This window comes from Pezoporus occidentalis, unplaced genomic scaffold (genome assembly GCF_034315485.1).
Source record: "Pezoporus occidentalis ecotype Australia unplaced genomic scaffold, CSIRO_AGI_Poc_V1 ctg12, whole genome shotgun sequence".
NCBI classification, from domain to species: Eukaryota; Metazoa; Chordata; class Aves; order Psittaciformes; family Psittacidae; genus Pezoporus; species Pezoporus occidentalis.
Window position 1 is genome coordinate 144,432 of NW_026912994.1, and position 26,090 is coordinate 170,521.

At 35.9% G+C, this 26,090-nt stretch overlaps 1 protein-coding gene across 1 annotated transcript in view; it reads left to right on the forward strand.

Annotated features, from left to right (window-relative positions):
* LOC134156941 (low-density lipoprotein receptor-related protein 1B) overlaps positions 1 to 26,090 on the forward strand; it is a gene marked incomplete at its 5' end in the record, with an annotated part of 264,744 nt that overhangs the window by 138,743 nt on the left and 99,911 nt on the right. Inside the window, 7 exons of the mRNA XM_062605389.1 lie at positions 3,847 to 3,987; positions 5,108 to 5,295; positions 5,516 to 5,699; positions 7,679 to 7,764; positions 11,593 to 11,715; positions 15,027 to 15,208; positions 19,720 to 19,919. Of these exons, the coding sequence (XP_062461373.1) occupies positions 3,847 to 3,987; positions 5,108 to 5,295; positions 5,516 to 5,699; positions 7,679 to 7,764; positions 11,593 to 11,715; positions 15,027 to 15,208; positions 19,720 to 19,919 (1,104 nt within the window). The remainder of the gene's footprint in view (positions 1 to 3,846; positions 3,988 to 5,107; positions 5,296 to 5,515; positions 5,700 to 7,678; positions 7,765 to 11,592; positions 11,716 to 15,026; positions 15,209 to 19,719; positions 19,920 to 26,090) is intronic.

Sequence of the window (26,090 nt, forward strand, 5' to 3'; positions counted from 1 at the left end):
AAGTAGAGTAACTTGACAAATCTCAGACTGTTAACTGTGAGACCTTCTGCTACTGAAAAAGAAGGCTCTTTGCTTTTTAAAGTTGTTTTAAAGTCAACTTTAAATTATGCATTACTGAATACAACTTGGTATTAACACAAAGCTAGAGCTACAGTGACAAATTATTTGCTATAGTTGTGTCTTATAGTTGATTCTAATAATAAGCAGTGCCAAGACAAGTGAACTGCTGTGGAAAAAGTAACCTGCAAACCTCGAAAAACCTCTGAAGCTGAGCCAGTTAAAACACTTCAGCCAGTAGTGGGCACGAAATCCACAAGAATAGAGAAAGCCTAATGTGAGCCTGGTTTGGGGCAATCCAAAGCACAGATACAGGCAGGGTGCAGAACTGATTGAGAGCAGGCCTGAGGAGAAGTACTTGGGGTTGCTGAAGAAGGTGTTGGTTGATGAGCAGCTCAACATGAGCCGGCAAGTGTGCACTTGCAGCCCAGGAAGCCAACCGTATGTTGGGCTTCCTCAAAAGGAGCATGTCCAGCAGGTGATTCTCCCCCTCTACTCTGTTGTTGTGAGACCCCACAGAACTGTGTTCAGCTCTGAGGCCCCCAGCATAAGAAAGATGTGGGCCTTTTGGAGCAAGTCCAGGGGATGGCCACGAAGATGATCTCTTATGAGTACAGGCTGAGAGAGCATGGGTTGTTGAGCCTGGAGAAGAACAGAAGGCTTAGGGAGACCTTAGAGCAACCTTTCTCCTAAAGGGGTATACAAGAAATCTGGAGAGAGGCTTTTTACAAGGGCATGTAGTGATAGGACAAGGGGGAATGGCTTTAAAATGAAAGAGGAGAGATTTAGATTACATACAAGCAAGAAATCCTTTACTGTGAGGATGGTAAGGCACTGGCATAAGTTACCCACAGAAGATGTGGCTGTCCCAACTGCAGAGATGTTCAAGACGAGGTTGGATGAGACTTTGTAAAACCTGATCTTGTGGAAGGTGTCCCTTCCCAAGGCAAGGGGTTGGAACTATCTGATCTTGAAGGTCCCGTGAAACCCAAACCATTCTGTGATTCTATGAAGTAAAATCTTGAAATACATTGTGGATAGTGGGTTCTCATTACTTGCTGTTTCAGTCTAATGGTTCTCTCTTACTGTGCCACACCACTTGCCAGCATGGACTTCTGGATCCTTGAAGAAAGAAAGGAGCAAACACACCTCTCCTAGCAAACTCCATTTGTTTTTTACTTCTGTAAACTGCCTGCTGTTCTGAAAGGAGAACTTTGCAACAACAGGCTGTTGTAGGGAAAACCTGCTTTGTTCATGTAGTTTAAACCAAATCAGGATCAAAGGAGGTTGTTGATTTATTGATGCAAGATAACGACTTGGAAATCAGTGAACTGTACATTCGGTAGCAGTAGCAGCAACAGAGCGAGTAAATCATGCCTGCAAAATGTTGCTATATCTTATGGGTTTCTAAACAATCTCCAGTTTATAATTAATCGCTGGAAGTTCTCAGCACCCAGACACACACAGAGCACAATTAAGTGCACCTGCTGTGCCAGCCCAGGACACAGGATTCCTAGCACGTGTGCCCACTAATCCTCAGAAGGCTGTAGCTCTCCATGAGCTTATATAGGCAACTCCACTTGAGGTACCCATCGTGACAGGTTCAAGGCACATGCTGTTATACTTTGCTATCTTAACAGATGTGGTTCTCCAGGCCCTTTTGCCAAAAGTATGATCTGAGTGTGGCTCCACAGAATAATGAAACTAAACTATTTCCTCCATTAGTGATAGTTTATACGAGCCAGAACCCTTTACAGAAAGTGACTCCTTATGGATTTGTTCATCTGTTTAGTACAACATGATTGAGTTGAATGGTGAGGGGAGTAAGAGAACCTTTCTGATGAGATTTTGCTTGGAAGCAGGCTGTAATTCTTAAATAAGTATTTAAATGAAACAGTCACAAACTTTTTATAGGTGGGGATTTGGGTGTGTTGGTTTTTTTTTTTGTAATTTCTTGATGGTATATTTCATTTGTTTACTGCAGCATCATATATATTCATGGTCCCTTAAAATACTGACAAATAAATAGTGATATTTTGACATACCTCTGAAAAGAGACAAAAGGGGGAAACAGCAACAGAAGCAGAGGATGTACAAATCTGATCTAATTGCGGTATAGACCTGCCTTCAGGCGCTGTCTCTATTTAATTTCCACTGAGCAAACTGAAATCTACAGCAACATTTGTTACGTGTTGCATGGCTCCAATGCAATGTTCTTTTAGCTGGTAATCAAATACACATCTTAGTGTGTGACTAGTATGGTAAACTCGTTATACATTCTTTTATGGGAAAGGGAACTGGTTGTAAAGAGTAGGAATCAAATTCCAAAATACACTTTTCAAGGTGTCAGGATGTGAAAACAAACAAGTATAAAATCACCAAGATTTAAACTTGTGATTTCTGATTTGACTGCAGACTATGCAAACTGATCATAGCTCTGTGAGATTCTAGAGCTAGACCTTTGCATCTTGATATGCAAAAAAAGAAAAGAGATACCCTTCAGCAGCCAGTTTACTGAATGGGATGATATTTGGTTTGAAATACATTCCTAAAAGCTGAATTAAGGGAATCAGTTTTCAAATCTAGTTTGTTTGTTTGTTTCACTTTATATCATTAAAGGTATATTATCGTTATATTATTCAGATATAATATAAAACTGGGACTGGTGATTATAGTAACAACTTTTTACTTTTTACAGAATTTGTAGCTAAACAGATTTTTAAAGTTCACAATCATTTTAATCCTTCAAAATTTCTTTGATACAAGTTTTGATTCTATTGTATAATCCTATCTTTTAAGTGAAATCTTCATAATTACATGTAAACAAACAAACAAACAAAACAAAAAAGCAATTATTCAAGCTGGGGTGAACATGGGAACAAAATACATTATCCATAAATTGCATCCCCCATTGCTGCTGTCAGAGACAGAATACTGAGCTACAAGAGATACTCTCTTGAGTTTTAAACTAAATCAAGGTTTCCTTTCAAGAATCATCTAAAGGACTACAGATTTTTTTTTGAGGCAGGATTTATATACGTAGAGTACAGGGAAAGCTATACTTTCCCAAACAGGAACATAGGTTTTTTTAGTAGTTGGTCTAGTGTAATGAATTTTACAAGTAAATATTTTACAAATAGAAGGTGATTTTCCCACTGGGAATTTTTCAACTTTCATGTTTCAAAACTAAATACCCCCCCCCCAAAAAAAAAAAAAAAATGTGCTATCTTTTTTAAATTTTTCTATTGCTTTGCTTTTTAACTTTAGGCTAAACAGTTGTGTTCTAAGAAGCAAATGACTGTCTGTGATTTCTGTTCTTCGTTATATATTACGATTTTCTGTTAAAAATCCACTTTAATTTTTGAAATGTATGCATTTTATATGTACCGATTTTGTGACCATCTTGGAAAATGCATGTATAGCATGATTAAAATTACTAAAGTTCTGCATGTTTTGAAGGGAAAGCATTTAGTAAAGAATACTGGCAAATGTTTGCTGTAGTAATTTCTAGCATATCCTAATAATAGCAGAAAGTTAAATTACACCTAAAAGAAAATTTATTTATGATTGAGAGCATCATGAACACATTTTACATATGTGGGTATTGCTTCATGACTATGTTGTGCTGCATAAGAGACACTTGATTTCTCTTGCTGATAGACACTTATAAGCATATATGTATCTCTTTATGGAACAAAAGATACTTTTCCTTATATTGCCTATTATGTGCAAAACTTCATGCTAAAAGTATGAAGCAAAGCATGAAGTCATGGATTGCTGTATTTCTAGGGTATCGTCACTGTCGTCCTGGAGAGTTCACCTGTGCTGATGGAAGATGCCTCTTGAATTCTCAGTGGCAGTGTGACGGTGATTTCGACTGTCCAGACCATTCTGATGAAGGACCTATAAACACGAAATGCAAAAGTTCAGGTTTGTTTTTAATTTTTTGAATATTTTTTTTAAAAACTGTGGTTTAGAACTGTAGATAAGCATATGTAAAAACTTGCATCTTAACTCTCCAGTGCTTTCATGGTGTTATTCCTTATGTCTTGCAAGAAGAGTGTGTTGTTAGTCCTAAGCATACAAAACCTCAGTTCCCAAAGGTCAAGCCACCATTTCCTGTAGCGTAAGATGATTGCTGTTTCCTTAACTCATTAATTTTGTTAGAAGTAAAATACGATGATATTAGTGTAATAATTGCCAGAGTTTCTAGCTTGCCCTGGGAATGTTTTCTATATTTAATATACTCATCACACAAAAGGAGATCATACAAAAGGGGGCATAAAGTTGTTCTTCCTATAAATGATAAACACTGGTTTATTTGTATAAGTGAATTACTGGCCAAACATGATTGGTTTTATTGGTATTTTCTAATGACGTGAATAAGTTTGCTGCAGTCTGACTGGTTTTTGAGAGGTAAATGAATCCTGGTCTGCATATAATAACTCTATTCTGTAGCTTTTGAAAGACCTACTATTACAAAAGATTTAGACATTTGTCTAAATCTTATGACAAGAAAGATAAAGGACAGTAGCCCAGTCCTTTATACTAATTTTGATGGAAAACATTCATTTGCTTTGAGGAAAAACAACATGCCTGCCTTATATTTAAGGATTCTAATTCTAATTTGAAGACCCTGAATGTAGCTGAAATGACATATTCGAGTTTTGCCAAACAGGGGAAGAAGCATGTATGCACAGCTCTCAGACATGTTAACTGAACCCCTCAGCATCCACAGGGGACAGAAGCCATGCTTTTTAAGTTTTGTAAACTGTCGAATTATATTTTGTGCAGAGATAAGGTAGAGGATTCTCAATCATACGAAAACAAATGTGCAGGAGGGTGTAATAATTTGGACATATTCACACGTTCTCTAGGAGAGTGATAACCTTTAAAGATACTGCAAAGTAAAACGGTATTATAATAATATCAATAAGAAATTTACACAGTTGTTTCATCTTACATGCATACATTGCAGCTGTTCCAGGAGAAAATTTATTTCAAATAGTAATAGACCACACTAAGTTGTGTTTTCTTTTTTGTTTTCCAGAGCAGTCATGTAACAGTTCTTTTTTCATGTGCAAAAATGGTAAATGTATTCCTCAAAGTGATGTTTGTGATAACAAAGAAGATTGTAGTGATGGATCTGATGAGAAAAGCTGCCACATTAATGAATGCCTCAGTAAGAAAGTTAGCGGCTGTTCTCAAGATTGTCAGGATCTTCCTGTTGGATACAAGGTGAATAATTAAAAAATGTGGTGTAATATAATGCAAATTCTTAATTCTTAATTACTGAGTCTGCCTGTAAACAGTGTAAACAGCAAAGTAATTAAGATGACACTTGAAAAACTGAGACTAGATGAAAAAGTTTATGATTGTAGCATATTCAGAAGAAAGTATGCAAGGTAACAAATAGAATCGTTAATTAAAATTGTATGTATTTGGTTTTCTTTCCCAGTGCAAATGCTGGCCCGGATTTCTGCTGAAGGATGATGGCAAAACATGTGTAGATATTGATGAATGTTTGTCTGGATTTCCCTGCAGCCAGCAATGCATCAATACATATGGAACCTACAAATGCTTGTGTGCATATGGGTATGAAATACAACCTGATAACCTAAATGGCTGCAAGTCCCTTTCAGGTATTTGTGAAATACTACAGCCCCATGGTCTCTGTAACCCTTTTATGCAGGATAAACAGCTACTTTGAAGTGCACTACTTCAGTAAACAATAAGAATGTGATTCAATGTCTGAATGTAGTAATAAGTTCTATTTTTAGTACGTATTCTGCTCAAATCACTGGTAGTGGATAGTTACAGTGTATTATGAAAGTCTAAGTAACTTTATTAGGAAAAAGTATTAGGAAAGTTAAAATACATCACTTAATGGGTCACATGATAATAGTATGTTTATGATAAGTGTTTAAAATGCTCGTGCTGTTTTATTTCATCAACTTTAAAAATTAGACTGTACTTTCAGACTTCCTGGTATGAAAAGGAGAAATAGGAAAAATTAATAGAAATTGCAAAATCTGATATTCCTATAACATATTAAATCCTCTAGACTTACATATAATACACGGTGAAGTTCAAGATACATAAGAATGTTGTTTACTTCTTCACCCCTCTGTCTATACCACTGATGTTATTTTTATGTGCTTCAGTGAGTGAGATTTGCTAGATCAGTGAAAGGAAGAGCAAAATGTCAACAGGAAAGTAACAAAACCCCCATATCTGTGTTCTGCTGGATTTCCTTCATACTGCAGGCAATCTTTGGCTTGAGAAGACTCCTACTTATTCTATCCTTGCACAAAGTTGTTTGGTGGGTTTTTTTTTTTAAATATAAAACCCCCTTATATTTTCTTTCTACATGACAAAACTGGAATCTCTGCCCACCTTACATTTCTGTCTCAGGTGCTTCCCCAAGTAACCAGAGGAAACACAAGAGAGGGCAGAAATGTAGTATCTGGTTTCTGCTTTGCTCCCGTGTCACACCTTGTAAGCCACTTGTATGTTTAGAAGCCATAGATCACTCACACGTGAAGGGGAGCTGGAACAGAGTTTATTGGAGTTGTAATATAGTAGATTTCAGAAATGACCATGACAAAGTAGTCCATGCTGTGGTTAAATGGTTATACTGCAAGGAGGTGGCAACATGTTGGTCTTTGGCCTAATGCTGATTTTTGGCATAAATTGGTTTGAACTCCTTACAACACAGCAGTGTTACAGCCATCCTCTGCAAAGCACTAAGTCAGTGCTGAGGATGATGTCTCGCATCTTCTAAGAACTGGTTGTCTTAAGAGTTGAACATAAAATGCAAGCAAGGTGGTACAATGTATTCAGTATAAGAGCAGAGTAGTCTGGACAACATATTACATTCATGCATGTATGAGCAGTAGGTACAAACCTTTAACACATTTTTAATTATTATTGGTATTTTTTTAATTAATTTTAGCTGAGGTCTCTGTTAATAGAGCTCAAATAAAGATTTTTTATTCTTTTTACTATTACATGTATCAGTGTCAGAGCTGTTTCAAAGTAAGTGATGGCATGAATAAGAATCCAAAGAAATATTTTTTTAAGCTAGAAAGCCAGGGGTAAAAAAAGCTGAATCTGGCTTCAGTTCAGAATTAGAGAATCAAGGTTTGTCCAAACAGTTGTTTCTTTATGTCCATACTGTTCAGGGTATTGAAATCTTAAAAAAAAAAAAAAAAAAAAGAATGGTCAAAACATGCTTGGTTTCCAGCCGTAACAAATAGCCTTAGTGAAATTTGAAAGTAAATGTTGAAATTAAAACAAGTGGTATGAAATATATTTCAAATTCAATCTCTGACATCAAGTTAAGATAAAATACAGTATGGTTCCCATCTTACAAAGGCAAAAAAAAACCCAAACAACTTACATTGAAAGATATACTAATTGATTGCTTTGTTCATTTTTATACTGCATCATTGATCTTTCTTGGAACATTTGAATGTTTTAAATATTCTTTTCATCCATGACATTGATCAGAGCATGTAACATTTATTTTTCAAACCATCCATATTTCAGCATTGTATTCCTGATTTTCCATAAATTAACGTAAAAGCTAGTCTAATGTATTCTTTCTCCCGGGGTTTAGATGAGGAACCTTTCTTAATTCTGGCTGATCATCATGAAATCAGAAAAATTAGCACTGATGGATCCAACTACACTTTGTTGAAACAGGTATAATCATAGTACCATGCTCTAAGTTTAACTCAATACTTTTATTCTTTTCTAAAGTGTGCAACTGACAGAAACATCATCCTATAATTGGCACTGTACGCATCATAGAACAACTGCAGTATCTTCAGAGTTTTTGTAATATTTTATCTGAAGTTGATGTGGTGAAAGCTCAGGCAGTTGTTTAATCAGTCATTCTGATGTACTAAAAAACTTAAGTTATTTGTGATCCTCTTCTGTCACAATACGTTTTGTGCAATTTGTATATTTCACTTAAAAAAAAAAGAAAAAAAGCCAGAGAACCCCCTATTTGGCCTTGTATTATTTGGGCTACTTACTGTCATAATCCAAATCTTTTTTTTATTATTTAGATAGACTGTAACAAGATTTACAGTATTGCAATACTTGAATTTGTATCTTTGGCTAAATATTTGGGGTTTTTTTCAGTCATTAAATTGTTATGACAGGAAAAACAATGGAAAAAAACCTACAAAAATTACAAGGTCATCCAGTAAATACAGAGCTGTCATTTTAGCAGTTTCTCCTCTGCTTCTATGCTTCACCTAAGTGTAGTTACTTACCATAGATAAAAGTTCCAAAATATGTTTAATAAAAGCATCTATTTCCATAAGTACTAATTAATCAATTGTAGAAATACTAGAAAAAACAGTTATTGCCAGTGAATATCGTTAGGCTTTTTGTGACTTTTGTGAGAGTAAGTTGCACATCTTAATGTCACAATAGAGGCACTTAGGTCTCCACAACAGTAATTACAAAATTAACCATCTTGCATTGAACATTGGCTTTATTTAAGCATAACAAGCATTATGGTAAAGTCTGTTTGTTCTTCTGAAATCCTTCTGACTGCCTCTCATTTTTACATCTCACTGCCTCTCCTCTTTTGCTGGTGTATCTATTGATAGAAGCCTGTGAAAAGAGGGGAGCAAAAATAATTTTTCTTTATGGTTGGTGCTGACAGATTGACTCAGAGCTTCATTAGTCTTGAATTTAATGGACTCCTCTTCAGCATGTTAGAGGCCATGTAGCTCCAGCCATGGAAGAGAATCTGTGTTTTCCATATCATGTTTATTCATGAGTCTAATAAATACCTCTGCTATTGAACCTACTGGCCTTCGATCCTACAAATATGGCATTTTTGAAAGCATCCAGATTTGAAAGCAAAAGAGGGAGCTATATCAGCAGAACAGGTGGGCTGTCTTCATCATAAGGACATCTTTTTGTCCTTGCAATGTTATGATGGATCAGCTCTTTCTTAGAAGTCAAACAGATGAAGCAAATAAAGAGAGCTGCTCCGGCAAAGGAGCAGACCCACCCTTCTCTGTGGATTTGATCTGTGCTTTGCCATTCTAGCAGTTGTGCATATAAACTCAGAGTATAGGAGCTGAAAAGATATGAACGTTCAGGCGTTGTTGAGTTGTTATGTGCCGGCCTTTTTGTTTTGTTTTTGTGTTGTTTTTTTTTTTTCTTCCAAATATACATAAATAGTGCAAGTGTTTGAGTTGTGCCCTGTGTGTGTTCTTTGCTTTCCATTTCCTTTACTCCTAATTATCAAAATACTTAGGGTTTCCACAGAGTAGATAGATAGAATCTTCTTCATCATTAGCTGTGATTTTTACCTCCAGTTTTTAATTGGGGCACCAAGGCAACACAAATCATGGCCTGGGATACCATATGCCATTTGCAACAGGAATAAAACCATGGGTTTAAGATGAGAGAATAATGCAGCTGATGATGTTTGAAAACAAGGAGATTACATGAGAAATGACAATTATACTAGGAGGACTTAAAAGTGTCATGTAGGTCACAAAGAGGAGATGTCTGGACAAGCAACTCTATTGCAGATATACAGAAATAATTTTACTCACAGTTGATGTCCTGATAAATATTGGAACAAAACTGAACTAAAATAAAATATTTGAAAGACTTGCAGGCAGTCAGTTCTCTTTCTTAAGTATCAATATTTAAGAAAATTTTACGGTGTTGTATATAGATATAAAGCTAATTTTTCACAAATTACTGACTTTGATTTCTAGTATGTTATAAATTTGTTACAGTCTTCTGTATTCATTCCCCTGTTGTCTCATTTGTTAAGAATTCGGAGTTAGGCTATATCTGTAGGCATATTTATGCTAACAATAGAAAAAGAGAAAGAAAAAGTATTTTGGAGCAGAGTTTTGACTGACAGAGCTGCAGCTGATTTTGTTAAAACATGGTACGCAAGGATGCCAGAGACAGACTCTTACCATGGACTATAGTGATAAGACAAAGGGCAAATGGGTTCGAATTTAAACAAGGGAGATTTAGGTTAGATAGATATAAGGAAGAAGTTCTTTACTGTCAGAGTTCTGAGGCACTGGAACAGGCTGCCCAAGGAAGTTGTGAATGCTCCATTCACATCTTGAACCCTGCACCTGGCAATGTTCAAGGCCAGGTTGCGCAGGGCCTTGAGCAACCTGGTCTAGTGCGAGGCATCCATGCCCATGGCAGGAGCTTCGAACTGGATGATCTTAAAGTCCTTTCCATCAATAACCATTCTATGATCCTATGTGAGTTTTGAAAATGAGAGTGGTCCTTCAACACTGTATTGTTTCAGCCTTTCTTTAATAGTAATTTATGCAGCTTAATCACTCTTTTTCCTCTGCGTTTTGATCAAAAGGTAGATATACATTATTACACTGTAGTAGTCAGCAGAAAAAACATGTATCACTTTTCACAATCAAATATTTTTGTTCTTAGTTGTTTATTTTAGAGTTGGCTAGTCCAGCACTCTACAGTCCCCTCTGCAGCTATGAATTGCATTAACAAGGGAGGTTTCTGATCCATGCACGAGTAGAATGTCATTGAGTTGATAAGGGTATTGATTAACTGAGTTTGCTGTTTTAAAAGAAGTGCAAACTGTATCACTTCTTTTTACCACTGTTGCTCCATCTTTCATTGATAGTCACATCTTTTTACATTAAGTGTAGATTTCACTACATATCAGAATGTTAAGCAGATTGTGGGGCAAGGCTTTCCTATTCTCAGATAAGGAAGTAAGAACCGTTGACTGAGTGCAATCCCTTCCTTTCTTGTCTGTGGTTTGGGATGAAAAGCCATTATTATATTACTGCTCTTTCTGACCTATAGGAATACCTCAGGTATGATCACTGCTCTTTCATGCAATGATTTGGCTTAGTAATTGGAGCCATAGGAGACTTCAAGATGCCTGGATCTGTTAACTTTCAAGCTTTATGTATAAGCTACCTCTATGTGTGTATATACACATATGTATGTGCACAGTAAAGTGTAATACAGCATCTAAAAATTTAAGACTAAATTTTAAATAAGGAATAAAAATTCATGGTTTTTTGAACATCACAGCTTGGAATTCCTGATTAATTTATATTAAGAATGAAATGTTGTCATTAGACAAAGTTCATAAATTTCCAGGTTTCTTGTTATAAAATGAATATTACCTAGTTTTCCAAAGGAATACCAAAGGTAGTAATTAACAGTAATGAAGCAAAAGTTAAAGCATTTACTGCTAAAGTTCAATTTAATAATAAGAAGGAAAAATGGAGAAGCTTCTTTAGTTTCATGTCATCTGCATTTTTGAAGTGAGATAGTTCTTCATCACCATATTTCTGTTACACATTTTTATCTTATTCTGATTATTTACAGGTAATGTACTTTAAATATAGGCAGTCAGTAAAATAAAGCATTTTGAATATTACATACAATGTATCTCATATTCTGAATGCTATCCAACAGTTGGTATTCAAACATTTGAATAAATGGTCTTTTTCTTTTTTTTTTTTTTTCTGGTTTTAGGGGTTGAACAATGTGATTGCAATAGACTTTGACTATAGAGAAGAATTCATCTACTGGATTGATTCCAGCAGACCAAATGGCAGTCGCATAAACAGAATGTGCTTAAACGGAAGTGAGATCAAGGTAAATGGGGATTAATAATTTCCCTACTAAAATTTTTTTTTTTGCAATTTGAGGAAATGCTCCTTCATGCTTTTAACCCAGATTTTAAGGTTTTGGTATATACATACGAACACAGCATAAGCTAGCAAGTACTAGTAAAAGTTAATTTAATAGCCTTTGTATCTTATTTGAAGTACAGATAAGGATTAAGAGGACTATATTTATAAGCTAAATTCCTTATGACATGACAATTGAGTGAATTGGCAGTTCAGTGTGGTTTACCAGCTACCAAGGAAAAAAGAGGTATAATTAGGTATAAGCTGTCTAAATATGTATTATTTCTTTGTATACAATTTTCCATGGTCTTCAGTTTCTCTCACCTCCACTATGCTGATAATGAAAAAAATTCCATGTCTTTGCTATGAATAATCCAGAGCAAAATTGTGCTCCAGTTTCTGCACAGCCTGGTTTGTTGTTTGTTTTGTTGTTGTTGTTGTTTTGTTTTTTTTTTTTGTAGTGGAATAAGTTCACAAGACATTTTCTCTGAATTTGTGAAAGCAGTAAGGAATTCTTCTTTGTTTATTCACTTATGCCTGACCTTCTTAAACATGGAAAAAAAAGCATAAACCAAGCCTGGGAGTTTTGTACCCTCGTTGTACACCAACAAATTCTGCAGAGAGAGAAAAGATTTCTATTTTTCATTTGCAGTTTGGTACATGAGCTGGCACATACTCAGTGCACACCAACTTCAATCTTTTTAAGGGTTAAGGTTTGACATTGACTACCATCAGTGAACCTTGCTTGCATCCTTCACATGGAAGTAATTGTTCTCAGAACTTTAAAGACATGTGAACGAACATAACTTATGGCACTCTGATTCCATTGAGGTAAAACTAAAGCCTAAAAAAATTAGGCGAGAGGCAAATGTGAGGTTCAAAATCCGTAATCCATTAAATCCTTGAGTGCTTTTCCCAGTCAAAGAGTTGTAGTTGCCAGGTATTGCTTTGTAATGATTTAATAATATTAACCTATTTTTTTATGAACAAACATTCGAAGAAATTTAGGTTGGGGGGCATAGAGGGTATTTGTTTTTTCCTTCATTAATATTTTGCGATTTACAGAACTAGTGTCATGTTGATGGAGATTTTATTCAAATAAGATGCCAAATTCAAAGTAAAAATTGGGGGTGAGGGGAGTGCATTTAATTTTCATATGAATATTTGGTTTGTTTCACTGAAAAATTTGTTTCAGGTTAACTTCTGAAAGCTAAAAATACATGGAAAAATTTATCAAGAATTATATATATTGTAGTTATCTGATATTTTGTCACTGATCTTTTATTTGGTGGCAAATGACTTTACATCTCTCTGAAATTTTAATGGATTACCCTAGCACATATTTAATAATCAGTGTTACAAATAATTAGTTTCCCAGCAAGCCTGCTTAAACGATAATATTTGATATATTACCTAGGAATTCCCTTTTAGAAGATAGCATCTTTTTTCCCATACCAGCCCAAGATTTCTTGCTCTGGGAAACCTGATGACATCTCATTTTTTTTTTCTGTATCTGATCATGTAGGAGGCATTTACACCATTGAAGCAACAACTTTTCCACTTAATGCGTTCATATAATGTGTTCAAACATTAGCACAGTGTTTTGTGTATAGTATTGTATTCAGTTAAAATCTGTTATTGGAAAATGCTGTAGTAAACTGGATTTTGTACATTAAATGTCACACCAGTGATCTCAGTTACTGGTGTAAGCTTGAAGTGACTCTTCAAAGGAAAAGCCAACAGAGACTAATTACTTTGGTTGATGCTTCTAGATAATGTAGCTAAACCACTAATTTTGCAGAGCTATCCATTTCTACATGAAACGTCCCATGTTACAGTGCAGTGTATACTGCAATTACAAGTTTATGAAACAGTGAAGCTGGTAGTGCTGACGTATTAGGAAATCGTGTTTTATTCATATTAAGAAGTTGTTGCATGCCTGGATTTTTTAGAAGATTTTATAAGGCGATAAATAATGTAATAACCTGAAAGGGTACTTTTACATATTCATAACTATAAAATTGTTTTTAAGTGTCTCACAGTATCCCTTCTTATCTTGAAGGCTTTTCAGTATCGTCCAATGGTAAATAAAATTAGAAATAGCACAGTTGTACACAATCAGGGTTACCTGTATACTTTATTGCACATGCTATTACTTGTAAAGATGGCAATAAATTAGAATGTACACTACAGTAACAAATCCATTATTAATACTGAAGAAATCTCAAATATTTCCAAGTATTGCTCTCTCTGATTTTTGTTGTTTGTTGTTTTTTGGTGGTTTTTTTAAGTAAGTTCTAGCTGCACAGACCTAACTAGGACCTAAACGGGAATAGAAAAGGTCAAAATAGACTTTATCAGGAATAGGATTTTTAAGCCTAGAATTTAGATTCTGATGATTTAGAATATTCAAATGTTACTCAACACTTAACATGAAGTACTCCCAGCCAAGCAAGACTGAGTCATACAATCATGATGGAATTTGTAATCATGTATATCTAGAGGTGTTTAAGTGTCAGAGTTACTGAAGTCGTCAAAAACCTTGAGATTAACACATCCTTGTCAGTAGAGCACAAGCTTTCCAGTAGGTCACTAAATTGCTTCTGTATCATAGTTCATTCCTTAATATTGTGGTCCTTTTGAAACTTAACTAATTCTTAGAAAGTTCATCTTTCTTCTGCCACATGAATGCTGGAAATAGAGTGTAGTATTTACTTTCCAACTAGGTAATCTTTTTTCTGTTTGCCTGAGTGCCCTTATGGTATATCCGTCATGATGACATGGCACTACTGTGATATTAAAATGAAAGATATTGCTGATGTGGACTGGTGAGAGAAATGGTAAGCTAATAAACACATGTTCAAGAGCATGCTATGACAAGAGAAGCCTCATGTCCATTTAGCTCTCTGAAAAAGAAACAGAATAGTAAATGAAAAAGTCTTTTTTTTTTTTTTCTTTTTAGATATAAAATGAAAGACAGAAAGTTAGAGCATAATGCAGGGAAGTTAAAAAGTTGGTATTTACTATATCAGTATTCTCCATTCTCCCTTACTATAAGCAAAGCATCACGTTGTCTCAGTTACACAAGAAGTGTTATTACTTTGGAAGTATAATTGTTTAACAGGAAAGAATACCTTTTTTTTTTTTATTTTTGCATGTTTTATGTCACTGTATCATATATCCAACTTCTCAATATGCTGGTATTAGTAACTCTTGAATTGTTTTTCCTTTTCCGGGTATTTAGATCAATAATTTATGTAAATTTTGTTTTCTTAGGTTGTCCACAATACAGCTGTTCCTAATGCACTGGCTGTTGATTGGATTGGGAAGAATCTCTATTGGTCTGATACTGAGAAGAGAATAATTGAGGTGTCGAAACTCAATGGCTTGTACCCTACCGTCCTTGTGAGCAAAAGAGTGAAGTTTCCTAGAGATCTGTCCTTAGATCCTCAGGCTGGGTATGAAGCAGCCATTTTGCATTAATTCACATTTAATCCTAATTTTATATTTAAAACCAGAAGATAGGAAGTACTAATTAGTTTTTTATTATCTAACTTTCAGCTACACTGAATGTCAGTACTCTAAAATGCATTACTGATGCTTACTGTCTCATCATTAGATATAAAATTGTTGTAATAGAAAGATGAATGCAGGTACTAAACCACATTTTGTTATACTTGCTACTCTGCAAATGTTTTATTTTGGTAGAAGGAAAGCAGATATTTAAAAAATATCACCATCTGTTTTAATAAGTGTGTTAGTAAATATCAAAAAGTTCACGTGACATGGAAGACAATTCTTACATCTTACTTTGTTTGTTCACTGAAGTGAATCACCTTGTTAGTACTCTTCTCTCTTTACTGATTTCCAGAATAATTTAGGCCATTAAACTACTGCATACTTGAAAACTTTGATAATTTCTCATAATAATCACAGTGAAAATGTTTTGCCAGATGTAACTTGAAGGTAGTTTTTACCTTTTTTTTGTATATAAGATTAAAGTTTAGGGTTTTACACAGGTCTAACAACTGGACTGATTAATTATTAGAATACAAGGGTTTTTTTTTTAGGAGACTTAATTTATAACTTCAGTTTTCAGAAATTTGAAATGATCGATATACTTGACAAATCTATTGCAACCACAGTGATAAGAAGTGAGAAATGTCTAGTTAGTTTGTTTAATTAGTTTAACTGGTACTTCTAATTGCTAATTTTGTTGATTATTGCATGACTTATAATTTATTTATTTATTAATATAAGTCTATGCGGTTATTCTGAGTGCAGTTTTGGGCACCACCACCATTTTTGATTTCTTAACTGGTGGGGGAGCTATGGGAACCATTTTTTCCACATTTGTATTGTAATTTTAAAATATTATAATTTTCCCAATAAAATTGATGTGCATTAGTAATATAACCTAATACTATGTGTTTTAAAAGAAAGAAAATAAATTATCTTTCCATTAATGGACTTAATTAATATTTTATTTTCACATTTTAACAGAATCACAAAATGTTTGAGGTTGGAATAGACCACTGAAGGTCATCTTGTCCAACCCAAGATATACCAGCTCTTTTAACTTTTTCCTGTTAGTTTTTATTATTATTATTATTATTTATTTATTTGGTTTGGTTTTGGTTCTGAGGTTTGGTTTTTTGTCTTTTTTTTTGTGGTGGTTGATGTTTTTTTCTTTGTGTTGGCTTTCTTCTAGCAGAAACGTTTTAGTTATTTCTATTTGCGTAAAACCATATCAGCATTAGAGAGAGACTCTAATAAACCATCTAACCATTTCATGCCAGCATCTAATTTAATTGATAGAAGAAGAAAGATTTTATATTCTTAAAACAGAAGGTGAATGAAAATATGCAGTATTTCCTGGTTATGTGACAGTTGAACCCCTGGAGCTGTTGATCCTGGAAGGGAGAAGGCTCAAGGGACACCTTAGAGCAGCCTTCTTGTCCCTAAAGGCGGCCTACGGCCTAGAGGAAATCTGGAGAGAGGCTTTTTACAAGGGCATGTAGTGATAGGACAAGGGGGAATGGCTTTAAAATGAAAGAGGAGAGATTTAGATTACATACAAGCAAGAAATCCTTTACTGTGAGGATGGTGAGGCACTGGCATAAGTTACCCAGAGAAGAAGATGTGGCTGTCCCAACTGCAGAGATGTTCAAGACCAGGTTGGATAAGACTTTGTAAAACCTGATCTTGTGGAAGGTGTCCCTTCCCAAGGCAAGGGGTTGGAACTATCTGATCTTGAAGGTCCCGTGAAACCCAAACCATTCTGTGATTCTATGAAGTAAAATCTTGAAATACATTGTGGACAGTGGGTTCTCATTACTTGCTGTTTTAGTCTACTGGTTCTCTCTTACTGTGCCACACCACTTGCCAGCATGGACTTCTGGATCCTTGAAGAAAGAAAGGAGCAAACACACCTCTCCTAGCAAACTCCATTTGTTTTTTACTTCTGTAAACTGCCTGCTGTTCTGAAAGGAGAACTTTGCAACAACAGGCTGTTGTAGGGAAAACCTGCTTTGTTCATGTAGCTTAAACCAAATCAGGATCAAAGGAGGTTGTTGATTTATTGATGCAAGATAACGACTTGGAAATCAGTGAACTGTACATTCGGTAGCAGTAGCAGCAACAGAGCGAGTAAATCATGCCTGCAAAATGTTGCTATATCTTATGGGTTTCTAAACAATCTCCAGTTTATAATTAATCACTGGAAGTTCTCAGCACCCAGACACACACACAGAGCACAATTAAGTGCTCCTGCTGCCCCGCTATTTGGAATAGTATTGTCTCTTTTTTTTTTTTCTCTCTTTGTAAATGAGAAATGCTAAATCAGCTCTACTGCTGATGCCATTCAATAGTAATGATACGTTTCAAATATAAAGTTTTCTGTTGGAGTCACTGGGAGAAAGAAGTTCCCTTTCTCTACTGCTTATGTGAAGCAGGCTAAGTGTGAACATGTTGCACCTGCAACCTGTAGGTTAGCTGTATCTCTTCTTAGGGCCACTGTATTCTCATGCACATAAACAGTATTCCAGGTGTCTGTTAAGAATATAAGCTGCATCTGGGTTTTTGATAGCCTGTCCAAAACCTGTAGAGTATCACAGTATCACAGTATCACAGTATGCTAGAGATTGGAAGGGACCTCAAAAGATCATCTAGTCCAATCCCCCTGCCGGAGCAGGAACACCTAGATAATGTTACACAGGAATGTGTCCAGGCGGGCTTTGAAGGTCTCCAGGGAAGGAGACTCCACAACCTCCCTGGGCAGCCTGTTCCAGTGTTCCGTCACCCTCACTGAGAAGAAGTTCCTTCTCAAGTTTAAGTGGAACCTCTTGTGTTCCAGTTTGCACCCATTACCCCTTCTGCTATCATTGTTTGCCACTGAGTACAGCCTGGCTCCATCCTCGTGACATTCCCCCTTTATATATTTATAGACACTAATAAGGTCACCTCTCAGTCTCCTCTTCTCCAAACTATAGAGACCCAGCTCCCTCAGTCTTTCCTCATAAGGGAGATGCTCCACTCCCTTAATCATCTTAGTTGCCCTGCGCTGGACTCTCTCCAGCAGGTCCCTGTCCTTCTTGAACTGAGGGGCCCAGAACTGGACACAATATTCCAGATGGGGTCTCACCAGGGCAGAGTAGAGGGGAAGGAGGACCTCTCTCGACCTACTAACCACCCCCCTTCTAATACACCCCAGGATGCCATTAGCCTTCTTGGCCACAAGGGCACAGTGTTGGCTCGTGGTCCCCCTGTCGTCCACTAGGACCCCCAGGTCCCTCTCCCCTACACTGCTCTCTAACATGTCATTCCCCAACCTATACTGGAACCTGGGGTTGTTCCTGCCCAGATGCAGGACTCTACACTTTCCCTTGTTATATTTCATCCCGTTATTCCCTGCCCAACTCTCCAGCCTGTCCAGGTCTCGCTGGATGGCAGCACAGCCTTCTGGCGTGTCAGCCACTCCTCCCAGCTTAGTGTCATCAGCAAACCTGCTGATAGTACACTCAATTCCCTCATCTAAATCATTGATGAATATATTAAATAATACCGGTCCCAGTACTGACCCTTGAGGCACTCCACTAGTTACAGGCCTCCAACTAGACTCCGCCCCATAGACTACAACTCTCTGGCTTCTCTCCTTCAGCCAGTTCGCAGTCCACCTCACTACCTGATCATCCAGTCCACACTTCCTCAATTTAGCTGTGAGGATGCTGTGGGAAACTGTGTCAAATGCTTTGCTGAAGTCAAGGTAGACCACATCCACCGCTCTGTAGAAGCATATCAGCTTCCCAGCTGGAAAGATCTGTCCTGAGGTTCTAAGTAATGGTGTATACAACAATAGCAACACGCATCTATATACCATATAATAGGACTTTCTCTTCCTTATGAAAAACATGCTCTGTATTGTGGCTAAATAGTGTAGAGGAGAAAATTGTTATTTCCCAGCGATTTGCCCATTTTTAAGCCCTTTATGTAAGAAACAATTGTACTGTTTTGGAACTAGTTCTTCTTGAAGTAACACAATTTGCATTAGATTACTGTTAATGGCAAAATGAGGGTTTGTAATGTGTGTAAAAAAATAGTAACTGAAATACAGTATTTGTGATAAGTTTAGTACTGATGCCATTTTTGTAGGATATGAGATTTGTGAAATTCAGTCTGGCTGTACTTCACATTCTAAGGTATCGAGGCTAAGCAATTTAAATGTACTTTTTACTAGTTCATAATTAATTTGATGAAATTATATCTAGTTTAAGGACACTCCTTGTCAAATCCTTCTCATTTAGCACATGCTTAAACACGGATCTAGAAAAATCACAAAATCTATCTGGAAGATGAAAACGTTATGGAATATTTACAGATTTGTTCTTGAGATTAATTTACTTAGTTGATTTTTTTATTGCTATTATTTTTGCATCTGTCAACAAAATAGCAGTTGTGTTTTGGTTTATAGATATTTATACTGGATTGATTGCTGTGAGTATCCTCACATTGGCCGTGTTGGTATGGATGGCTCTGGTCAAACAGTTGTCATAGAAACACAGATATCTAGACCTATGGCTCTTACGATAGACTATGTCAACCACAGACTGTATTGGGCTGATGAAAATCATATTGAGTTTTCTGACATGGATGGATCTCACAGACATAAAGGTTAGTCAACAGCTTTTTTATTTATTTTTCTTTTTCATAATTTTTAAATTGAAGATGATGTGCATGTTAAGTGTATTTATGTAACAACTACTTTAAAACAGTTTTGCAGGCTTGATACAGTTTCTTTTTTGTTAATATTTTAAAAGCTGCTTTTCCTATTCTTTCTGTTATGACTATGAATATTTTTTAAACATGCAGTAATACATGTCTATGGAAAAATTTTCAAATGAAAATAGAAACTCTAGGAACAGACTGAGCAGTTGGAGGCTGCCCTGTCACTTCTGTACTTTAGTGTATGTTCACAACACATGTTCTCAACCAAGTTACAAAGCCAGTGAAACCTGGCTGTTAAAAGGGGGAGGGATAAACCCTGTGTAGCTTGTGGCAGAATGTGGATAATAGTAACTTTTTGTCCAGCCTGAGAAGGCCTGGAAATGCCCATTAGTCTGCTCAGCATGAGTCAATAAGGAGATCAGTATTGCAAATGTAATTTGGGGCTTACCTTTTGGGGGGTTTAGATGGGAAAATAATAACTTTTGAAATACTTGTGTAGTGAAGTAATCTTTATCCCTGTTTTCTGCTTCTCACGTGACAGATAATTAAAAAGCTGGTGTCTTTTATCTATACAGTATTTAAAAATGTGCTACACTATGATGAATTGCTCTCATATTCCAAATGGTATAATTAAAGATCTTTCACTTTAATTCAAATATATGGAATACTCAATATCAGTGTGCTCATGTTGTGGTTTTTTGTTTTGTTTGTGCTTTTTTTTTTCTTTGAGATAGATCTCTTACTGAAACTCCCTTCTACAGTCTTTACCAACACATCAGGACTGTGGCTATCCTGGTAAAATGTACATTTGGGCTTTATTTTGGCTTTTTTTCCCTGCTGGCTGCCTCCAGGTTTTCTCAAAACCAGAGTCCATGAAATAACTACTTTATTTTCAGATTGAAGCTTCTCTGTGAAATAAAGAGAAAAAATGAAGTTCTAGCCCTTTTATTCATGAATAGTAATTTATAACTACTGAACATAATGAACAGTTCAAGGACAGTTATTTGAGATGGTAGATTGGAAATACTCCAGCAATAGCTATGAGAGCTGTAAACATTCCCATTTATCTCAGAATTAACTTCCATGTTTTTTTGAACGAACACAGGACAGTCGTAACCTGGTCACCTAAGCAGTACTTGCCCAGACATACCCCTCAGTGCCAGCTGGATTCCTCTTGGCAGTCTGAGAGATGAAGCAAAGCTCTGTACTTCTCTTCATGTTATTCTCTCTGCTACTATCCTGCTATCTTGTTCTCTTGCTCTTCTTTCTGGATCTCTCTTAGCCCCAACCTGACCACAGTGGTCAAACCTTTCTCAATTTTCCTCTTTCAGCCTGAAATTTTCAGATTTTTTTGGTTCTCAGAAAATATTCTCCTATCACTACATTTCGGAAGATATCTGCAGAATTCCAGTCATGTTGTCTTTGATGTCCATTGCCTTTATCTACAGCCTATGGATTTCTTTTGCCTGAGGTGGTAAAATTACCTTAAAATTCTTCTATATTCATGGAGTTAGTGTCTTCTCCTGAGGATATGTGAACCTAGAGAAGAATAATATTTGTCACAAAGCCACAGCTGGTACCAGTGAAGAGCAGTGTTTCATACAACCAATTCTCTTTCTCCTTCAGGAAAGGAGCACCACTGCTAGTTTTAGACAGCTGACTGCATTCATGACTGTTTAAAGAGCATGTCTAACTCTCCAGGTATTACACTCAAAGTGTTAGAAGTCAGGTATTACTGGAAGTTCTGTAGGCTTTCACTTTTTTTTGATTTTTTTTTTTTTTTTTACCATTTCCACTTGTGAATGAAGATTTATAAATATTTGGTACCAGTTAAATATCTCAGGCAAGCTCCAAAAGTGACAGTGACTTTGTGTAAACCTGCTATCATGCTACTTTTGAGTAAATATGATCTGTGAATATTCAAGCATTAAGAAACGCACTTTGGGAGAGAGTTCCTGAAGTATTTAAATGACGTGGGAGGAAGACTTTCTCCTTAGCTAATCCTGTTTGTCACTTTCTGTTGTTAGAATCTGCACCCAAAATGTAGTTATCAAAACAAAATCAAGTTGTATAAAAGTTTCTACAGTAAAAGCAGTAGTATTCTTGGTGTCTGAAATGGATGGAACATGCCTGTAGGTGCTCCAAAGTGTGCTTTTTTTGCAAATTTTGCAACTCTCCTACATAATGATCAATTTGCCTTTAATCGGAATTTTTCCCTGCTTCTCCTGGAGCAAGCTACCAAATGAATTTTGCATGTCTTCATGTTTCTACACAAGACTCGAAATATTTCTGGAAGATACAATTTAACCATTGCAAACTAATTGTCTTAATAAGGGAAACTCAGGGGAGTTCAGCAGTGCTTGGGGTTTAGAGGAGGTGAAACTGTGATCCCTTTTAGGTTTCTGATACAAGAAACTGTAATCCATGTTGATAAGTACTTAATGAGAAATATCAGGTTTATATGTTGTCATAAATGTGTTTCTTGAAGACATTTTGTTCACGTGGACTTCGTGGCCCATTTTGAGACACACTGTATTGTCAAGGTTAACTAAAGGATGGTTGAGTTTATTCTGTCCTTTGTGTTTTCAAATGGAGAAGCATAAAGGCATAGATATGCTGACCATAAAATACATACTCACGGAGCAGAAAAAAAGGTATAAATGGTAATCATGTGAGTAATGCAGTCTGTATTGCTAGTTATTGTAAGCGAAATATTTCCCACCTGTTTCTGTGACCTTTGAAGATAAGGCAAATTTTTCTGAGAACATGCTCCTGCGATCTTATCCGCTACAGAATGTATCTAAGAATATCACAGAGATGTCACAAGACCCTGCAAATAACTTATCTTGTCAGAATGGGTTGATCTCATATCATAAAGAGATATTGTTGTATGAGATAGATTGCAGTGTGCTGTTCTCTGCACTAAATAATTCCTGAGGACAAACAGAACAAATTTATGCTAATTATTGCCATCCTGTATGTTAAACCAAGGACCATTTTTTCCATGCAATGGGAGTTTACATGTATTTAGATCTTAGCATTAGCACTTTGCAACAAGGTGGTTTTTCTGTTTTTTTTTTTCCTTATGACTCTTACAGATTTTTTCAGAAAAAGAGAACTTCTGCTGCTTTTCTCTTGTAAGGTTTCTGCATTTCAGTAGAGAAATGGGCTTTTGTAATTATCAAGAGAGTCCTAGTAAGAACTTTGAAAACATGCTAACTAGGCCAGAAATCTTACAGTACTTGGGAGCTCTTCTTGATGCTAGGGGTAACATCAAGACCTTGCTTATCTATTTGAAGTTTAATTCTTGATTATGTAAACTCTTTAAGAGCTTAACCAGTTTAGCACTGCAGCATTCGCAAATGTTATGCACAGTAAATGATTAAGCAAGCATTGAAGCACTAATCTGGCAAAGCACTAAGCTGGTTTGCTTCTGTGAGCGTTCAAAAAACAACCCAAAACAACTCAGCATTTAAGTGTTTGTCAAACTTTAGAGCTACTTTTGGTTCCCACTGCCCAGAGGAGATGTAAGCTTCACAGTTCCCTAGGTATCTGATTGCCTCATGCAGTTTTTTCTATCCTTCAGAGCTCTTAAAACCCAGAGGTGCCTACCATTTTCCCATTTCAGTCTTTGAAGATGAGAATTGAAGTATAATTAAACCATAAAAGTGCATTCTGATAGTCCAGTTTAAGAAATAAAAAAGGTTCTCTGAGCTTAGTCCTTAACTATGTTGGGTTCTTTGATGTTTTTACTGTAAAAACAAAAGTTGAGACCTTTTTTTAATTCATTTTACAGCTGTGGGAAAATTAAGCAATGAAAAGGTCTTTGTACCGTTAATGAATTAAGTATTCATAAATTACTTCTTTAGCTGCAATATGGTTAGCCGAGAGAAACTTCCCTATAGCATCTCAATTTGAAAAACACTTTTCTTCATAATTGGCTTCTGCCAGAGTCTTTACAAACCTCAGAATTGGTGTACATATATGCAAGTTTGAAAGTATCGAGTATAAGATTTTTGGAGATGATGACTTTTTTTCAAAAATTTCCATGCATATGGGCTTTGTAGGTGAAGAGTGGGTATTTGTGTCTAATTCTGATCTTTGCCAGCAGAGTTTTATAAAAGAGTAAATACAATCATTCATGAAATCCTCCTAAATCTAAGAGATTATGGAAACCAGTTCATTCCAGATTTATACTTTGTTTTTCATAGCTCAAAAGTTAGAGAAACCTGAAAAGAAGCCTTTTCACAGCAGATGAGGAATAAACAGTAGTTCCGATATTGAAACATTTTTTCTCAACTTTTTAGGAGTCTATAGAATTACTCATTGTAGCCACATCTGATAACAGAAACTATAATTGCTTCATTCCACTATTGCATTCTAGATTCAGCTTTTATAATTGTTCAGATAAAATTCTCCAATTCATTCCGAAATCTGATCATTTTATTTTATTATATTCTATCTCTTTTAAAGGATAATATTCAGGAAAAATACCTTTATTAAAGGCTATTCACACAATTACATTACTCTAAGCTTCCACAGTCTCCAGTTTATGGAGCCCAGTTTATGAAGATTGCCAACAGCTATCGAGTGTGCCTGTCCATGATGTTGGAGTCTGAGTCCTGTGGCATCTGGGCAGTTGTTCCTTTTCTGATTGAACTCCACTTTAGCTGTATTTGTTGAGATTTTTTCCATATGAGAGAAAAGTAATATGCATGGGTTACAAGGGATTATTTGAGGATTTGATGCTGTAACAATGAGGGGAAAAAAACACTTGTAGTAGCTATTGGTCTACTAGAATACTTACAAACTGCTAGAGCTGTATCCAGTAGGTTATTGGTCTGCAAGTGAGGTGTTCTTGTAGTTATTTTTGCTAAGTGTTTTGAAATACCAATAGCGCTTCAGCTTACTTAACCCAACTTTGGGAGCTTTCATAGAAGCCATAGGGTGACACTGTTATGACAAACCTTAAGAAAGAAATAAATCTAATGAATACATAGATAATTCTAGAAAGTAATTAATACTGAGTGCAGTTCTCATGGCTCTGTGTTAAAATAGGACTATTTAAATTCTCCATGAATTTGCTGATCAAGATCTGACCCTTCTCTTGGTATAATATATTTTTTGTCAAGTACACATCTTGATTAAATGTTTTCAAACAGGTAACATGGGAGAAGCAGAGGTACTTACCAGTTATGACTAACCCAGCTTCACTTTGAATTTACAGAAAGTAGCCCATTTTTGCACTGCTTACCAAAGAAAAGGAGAGCAATTAATCCTGCTCTAGCTTTTGGATGTTTTCTTTCATCTAGGAGGTTTTTCTTGCAATTTATTCTGATAAATCCGGTGGTGAGGAAAAAAAAAGAAAAGGGGGAAAGAGTTAAAAAAACCCCACAATATAATGAAAATAAGTGTACTTATAGTTTCTGTATTTTTATTTTGTTGTACTTGATATGTTAGTTTGGCAGCAAATTTAAAATAGTACTTCTCTTCCTTGCTCAGATGAACAGGATAGAAACAATTGCCATGGGATATGATTCACTTCTAGTTTGTAGGTCCTCTTTTCATAATGTGATTCTACAAACAAGGGAAATTATAAAAGCTTTTCTTGGAGGTACTAAACTATGTAAGGAGTCATGAAAAAGCTGCCTATGCAGTAAGTCCCAAAATGATGATTTTTTTTTTCACTTTGACGCTTTTTAAAAGAATATCATACTGTTATTTCAGTATGATGGGCTATGGTATATGTTAACATACAAGAAGGGAAAATTTCAGGTCTGAGATGCAAGGTTTCCTTGACCAGATGGCAGCTTACTGTCCACTGAAATTAAGTATCACAAGGCTAGGCTATTGTATGCAAAATAGAATTTGCTAAGTTGTCATTCCATATACTCAGTATCAGTCATCAGTTCTTAGTGAACTACGAAATCTTCCAACTGGAATCTGAGATTTTCCTACTCTATTTAAGCACATTCCAGGTTAAAAGATGAAGCTATTTTCATCTAAGAAAACAAGGTAAAGGTGTAAAGGATCTCCTGGTTAAAAATGCACACTCAGCTGCTCTGATCTGCCTTTTCAGCTATCTGACTAATTAGAGTGATTCAGTAACAATTAGCA